Source organism: Hibiscus syriacus, unplaced genomic scaffold (genome assembly GCF_006381635.1).
Source record: "Hibiscus syriacus cultivar Baekdansim isolate YM2019G1 unplaced genomic scaffold, ASM638163v2 tig00110332_pilon, whole genome shotgun sequence".
Classification (NCBI taxonomy): Eukaryota; Viridiplantae; Streptophyta; class Magnoliopsida; order Malvales; family Malvaceae; genus Hibiscus; species Hibiscus syriacus.
Genome location: NW_024062688.1, coordinates 7,553,818 through 7,559,817, shown reverse-complemented (window position 1 = coordinate 7,559,817; position 6,000 = coordinate 7,553,818). Strand labels below are relative to the sequence as shown.

The following is a 6,000-nucleotide window of genomic DNA, read 5'->3' as shown; positions in this document are numbered from 1 at the left end:
ATAGTCACTAAACTTTTCTAAAGCTTTCATTTAGGTCTCCCAACTTTTAAAACTTGCAATACAGTCCCCCAATATTTAGTCTGTATGCAATATGATCCCCCAACATTTAGTCTGTTTGCAATATGGTCCCCAAAGTAACTGTTGGGGGACAATATTACAAACGAACTAAATGTTGGGGGATTGTATTATAAGTTTTAAAAGTTGGGGGACCTAAATAAAATCTTTAGAAAAGTTCAGTGACCATTACTATACTTTACCCTTAAAAATATAATAAAAAATCCAAGTCATAATAACTTATTAGTGGAAGAAACGACTTAACGATAAAAAAACTAATTACATTAAATTTAATGAGAAACTTAAATGATTTTAAAATATAATAAATAAAATAAGAGAACTAATAAAGTTGAATGATAATCAGTATAATTTATTCTTATTTTATATAGGTGTAACAAAAAATCAGATGATAAAAAAATTCCCCAGAATTAACTTTCCATAGCCATCTTTCCCACCTAATTGGTTGGACTACTGAGAAATGGCGGTTTTTACTCGCTTAAACATTGTCCTTAACTATAGAATGGAAAATTTCCAGAAGGGCTATCGAAAATCCAAACGAAACCCATTTATGGAAGCTCTCTCTATCAGCCTTTCGTTAAAAAAAAAAAATTAAAGAAGATAATAGTTCCAACCTTCATTGAGTCGATCAAAAGGGTGACAAGTGACACTTTCCAGTTTCCACCATATATATATATATATAGAGGGAGACCATTGGTTGAACGGGGGAGTAGTTGCAGTGGCCGTCATGAGTCTTGTTGCTTCAGCTGGGGGTCACTCCTTGTATTTACAGGCCGGTAAAGGGTTTTCAATATCCAAATCCAAGAGGTACAAATTGGGTCCACGAGCTGCTTCGGTGGAAGCCAGTCCCAGGGTCAACGGTTCGCCGTCGCCCATTTCTATGCGGTTGTTACTTGCTGACCGAGCGGAGGACCTACAATCGGAGGCTCGGGCCCTTGCTCGAGCTTCCGGTGCGTCTGTTTACAGCCCCGAATTTCTTGCCAACAAGTATGGGTCCCGTCCCGTCAAGGTGATGATTTACTTTTTGATATTTATGATTTAATAAAGAGAAGCGAATTTAGTCTGGGTTAACTTTTTATTAATGAAGAATTCAAATTGCTATGATTTAGGCAGCGAAAAGGACTTTGGAAATCTTGGTGTCCTTGGGTTTTTTTGCTTTCAAACTGTTTTTGGATCAAAAGAATCGGACACTGGATCAAAACAAGAGAAAACGAGCAGCTGAATTGAGGACCATCTTCACCAGATTAGGCCCTACTTTTGTAAAATTGGGTCAGGGTTTATCCACTCGGCCGGACCTGTGCCCACCGGAATATCTCGAGGAGCTGGCTCAGCTGCAGGTATTGGTGTATTTTATTGTCTCATAATCATGTTTAGATATTCTACATTTGTATAAATGTTGACATGTTAATAATATTAGCATTCTGAGACACTCATGTACTCGTGTTTGCATTATTTCGTCAATGAACATGTAATTGTGTTGTGCTATGTCTGATATTGTGAGGTCTACTTTTCTTGGGGTTTTGCTCCTTGGGTCGATTTTACTAACTCTGATATGTTTGTAGGATTCTTTGCCTACATTTCCTGATGCAGATGCATTCTCATGCATCGAAACAGAGTTGGGGTTGCCACTGGACTCCATTTACTCTGTTATATCCCCTGCTCCGATTGCAGCTGCTAGTTTAGGTCAAGTGTATAAAGCTCGACTTAAGACTTCGGGCCAAACTGTTGCTGTTAAGGTGCAACGACCTGGAATTGAAGAGGTCATCGAACTTGATTTTTACCTCATAAGAGGTTTAGGATTTTTCATTAACAAGTATGTTGACATAATCGCTACTGATGCTGTTGCCGTCATTGATGAATTTGCCAGTCGAGTTTATCAAGAGCTCAACTATGTGCAGGTTAGTTTTTTTGGTCGCAGATCTTATTACATCCTAATGCAATCCACTTTTTTCTTCAAAACATTAATATCCTCAATCATCCAGAAACATGCTTCTCTTTTTCTCTATGTTTGGAAAAATTAATATGAGGAAGTGGATTTAGATTTTCTTTGCTATATAAATTCTGATAATGTAAGGCATATGCTAGGTACAAACTAGTTAAGAATTGATATACTCATCTTTTCTGAATTTGTGAAACAAAATAAAAAAAAAGAAGTGCACTTTCTTATTCTCTGTGCCAATTTTCGGGGTATGAGTGTTAATTTTGACAGGTGCCTGCAGGAGGGACAAAATGCAAGGAAATTCAAGATGTTGTATGCTGACAAGGAGGATATCCTCGTTCCAGATATCTTTTGGGATTATACGAGTGGCAAAGTATTGACAATGGAGTGGGTTGATGGAGTGAAACTAAATGAACAAGCCGCCATTGAAAGACAAGGTTTGAAAGTTTTGGATTTAGTGACCACAGGTATTCAGTGCAGCCTCAGGCAGCTACTAGAGTATGGATATTTCCATGCGGATCCCCATCCTGGTAATCTGTTGGCAACACCTGAAGGAAAGCTTGCTTTTCTAGATTTCGGAATGATGAGTGAGACCCCAGAGGAAGCAAGATTTGCTATAATCGGTCATGTTGTACACATGGTTAACCGGGATTATGAAGCTATGGCCCGTGATTACTATGCTCTTAATTTCTTGTCAACTGATGTAGACATTTCCCCAATTGTGCCAGCACTTCGGGACTTCTTTGATGATGCTCTTAGCTACACTGTGAGCGAACTAAACTTCAAAACAATAGTTGATGGTTTGGGTGTTGTTTTATACCAATACCCATTTAATGGTGAGCTGATTTTTTTCCATATAACTTTGAGCCCTATCCTCTAGTGTAGTTAGTGTATGCTTCTTAAATGGATTGTTTTACCATAGTCTATATTGCTCCTGACTGTTCATTCTTTTGATTATCCATGTTCGAACATGGGTATAAGAATATGATCTTCAATGTTCCTCCAAATACATGGAAGTTGATGATATAAACTGAATATATATGTGTGGTTGTAGTTTTCTTTAAACCCTCCACCACTATCGTCATTTTATATCTTCAAATTCCAATTTCTAATAAAAAAAACACCTCTATTTTATTTAACATGCCTCTAAAGCCTGAGTGAGGAGGGAGCGGAAAATATGGGCTGAATTCTTTTTATGTCGTTTAATGGTATTTTCTTTAATTTGCATGCAGTACCTCCCTATTATGCATTGATATTGCGATCACTTACTGTGTTAGAAGGATTGGCCCTTTATGCCGATCCAAATTTTAAGGTGCTAGCTGCCTCATACCCATACTTTGCTAAAAGGCTTCTCACAGATCCAAATCCATATCTGAGAGATGCTCTTATAGAGTTGCTCTTTAAGGATGGGAGGTTTAGGTACGAATAACTCATACATCCTCTCTTTTTTGTGTATTCAGTTCTTGATGAAATCTGTCAACTTGAAATATGTAATTTTGGTTTGTTGCAGGTGGAATAGACTAGAAAACCTTCTTGTTCAGGGAAGCAAGGACCGAGATTTCTCCGCAAAAGATGCTTTGCAACCTGTTTTAAAGCTACTACTGGGACCAGATGGTGAAGAACTCAGGACTTTGGTCATTAAAGAGGCTGTTCGTGTTACTGAATCTGTAATTCTAGGCTCAGTTGTTGATACATACAACGCTGTACCATCTTTTATGCGTTCTCTAATGCTCAATGGCAATGGAAACAGAGCGCATGCAATGAGCAGTGATGAATTGCAAAGCATGATGGAGCTTCGGGACCAAGTTTTTCAAATCTGGGGGCTTCTACAATCCTCTAAAAGCTTTGATCCAGCTCTTTTGCAACCTATTTTACAAGTAAGTGAACATACACAGATGCAAATACAGAAGTCATAATCAAAGCACCAATGTTACAAGCTACTGTTAGAATTTATTTTATTGATTTTCGTGTCTTACATCAGTTCCTTTTGCCAAAATATTTTGGATGGTTGATACACATGCTTTATTTGAGTGCAAAGATTAATTGTTAACATATAGTTTAAAATTGCCTAAGTGGCAAAGTATTTGGCTCTTCACCATGGACCATTTTTCATGGATCCAGTAGAGGAAGGTATTTATTTAAGCTATATTACTTGGATTTGCGTGTTAGTGTCGGGTATAGGTGTATGTTCGACAAAGTTATGTCTAATTTCATCTAAATTGTTCGATGTCCAAATATATGACTAACATGGATATTTAAATGAAAATGAAGAGTCAAAGCAATATCGGTTTTCAGAACGTATGCTGTCACTAGCTGAATCGAGCAGTATAGTTGTTGTGTTGATTCCAGTACGGGTTAATGGTTTAGCAGTGGATACCTGAACCTGTGGAAAATCCTGAATTTGCATGAACTAGTTTTTGAAATCCAAATACCCAGCAGTTGAATGAGGAACCAACTCTTGATGTTTCATTTAGTCCCAAACCGTTTCTCTTTACACAATTATAATTATATCCAATGGAACTGGCTGACTGGTTCTTGAGCAGGTACTTCAACAACCCGAGGCACGTAGTCTAGGCGGCCGTGTAGTTGGTGAAATCACTCGGCGACTTGCAGCTCGCTTACTGCAACAAGTTCTTCGTATTCCGTCGGCTCCTACAAGTTTATAAGCTAATTAATGTATGTTGAAACCTGGAAATCTATAGCCATTCTTCCCCGCCCCCAATTAGTTATTCAACTAAAAGGAATAGAGAAATTATAACAAAAGCTATAACCTTTGGGGACTGTATGATCTTTATCAAATGAAGAACAGAAGCTTAGGTTATGGGATTTATCCTATTGTTGTTTCTGTTTAATCAATTTTGCCTATTGGAAGAACAGGGTTCAAAAATCCCCTTTTCTCTAAAATAAAGTACACGAAACTGACATATTCATAATTTATGTTGAGCATTATGTCAAAAAGTAACCGCAACGTTTTACTAAATAATTGTTTTGAATGAATCTAGAATTAAGTTGCATTATTAACTTCGATACACAACTAAATGTCGACATTTCCAAGTATTTTCAAATTAAAGTTTCAAAACCAAGTTTAGAAACCCACAACACACTCAAGGTTATGTTCGAATCAATTTAGAAACTTATGTAATATTTTACGTTATAATCGAAAATGTTATCAAAATATATAACATTTTAGGCTTGATAGATAATGTTTTAAGCTCCAATCTAAAACATTACCTTAAATCATAAAAATATTCAATAGATAATTTTTACGGTTAAACTTAAAATGTTATCTAAATTATCACAAAATATGTAAAAGGGGTAGTATTTTTAGTTGGAATCACTCAAATTAAGTTTGAATCAATTTATAAACTTAATCCAAATCTATCGAACCACTCATGTTATGATCTTCTACATCCTAGGTCTTCTCGTTCCGTCATCTGTCTTATGTACTGCATGTAGCATTAAGATCGAATGACTCTATGAAATTAAGTTGATGCTTCCACATATTATGCGTAACGTATGAGACATCTCTATTACACCAGGGGAATCTTTAGAATTACTATTGCTTAGCTTTCAATTCGTCTCTGACCTTCAAATGAAATATGAATAATTTGTCCTCCTCTCTTTGAAATAAGGAGAGTCTATGGGTCTGTCGGTACTTAAAACAATTTTGTCTTCTCAATATTACTATATCTATACGTAATATTTTAAGTTCTAAACCAAAACTATTATTAAAGCATATAGCGTTTTTTTGTTGTTCGGGTTAATATTTTAGGTTATAACTTAAAAAATATAGCTACTTATGTAAAATGAATAGTGTTATTTATTATAACTTAAAATGTTGTGTTTAATGCGAAGTTGGAATTAATTTTAAAACTCAGGTAATAATTAAAGTGCATGACATTTTAATTAATATTTTATTGAATTTTTCGTTTGATCAATAATCAGTTACGTTATTTTTAAACCGCACTGCACAACGTAATAACCCCATT

General features: G+C 35.9%; 1 protein-coding gene across 1 annotated transcript; it reads left to right on the top strand.

Annotated features, from left to right (window-relative positions):
- The first annotated feature begins 604 nt into the window (after positions 1 to 604).
- On the top strand, positions 605 to 4,735 carry LOC120119657 (protein ACTIVITY OF BC1 COMPLEX KINASE 3, chloroplastic-like). The gene is made up of 7 exons (XM_039139461.1): positions 605 to 1,081; positions 1,182 to 1,409; positions 1,635 to 1,970; positions 2,292 to 2,847; positions 3,244 to 3,430; positions 3,522 to 3,888; positions 4,555 to 4,735. The coding sequence occupies exons 1-7, from the start codon at positions 800 to 802 to the stop codon at positions 4,675 to 4,677; spliced, it is 2,079 nt and encodes a 692-aa protein (XP_038995392.1). The 5' UTR covers positions 605 to 799; the 3' UTR covers positions 4,678 to 4,735.
- The last annotated feature ends 1,265 nt before the right edge of the window (positions 4,736 to 6,000 follow it).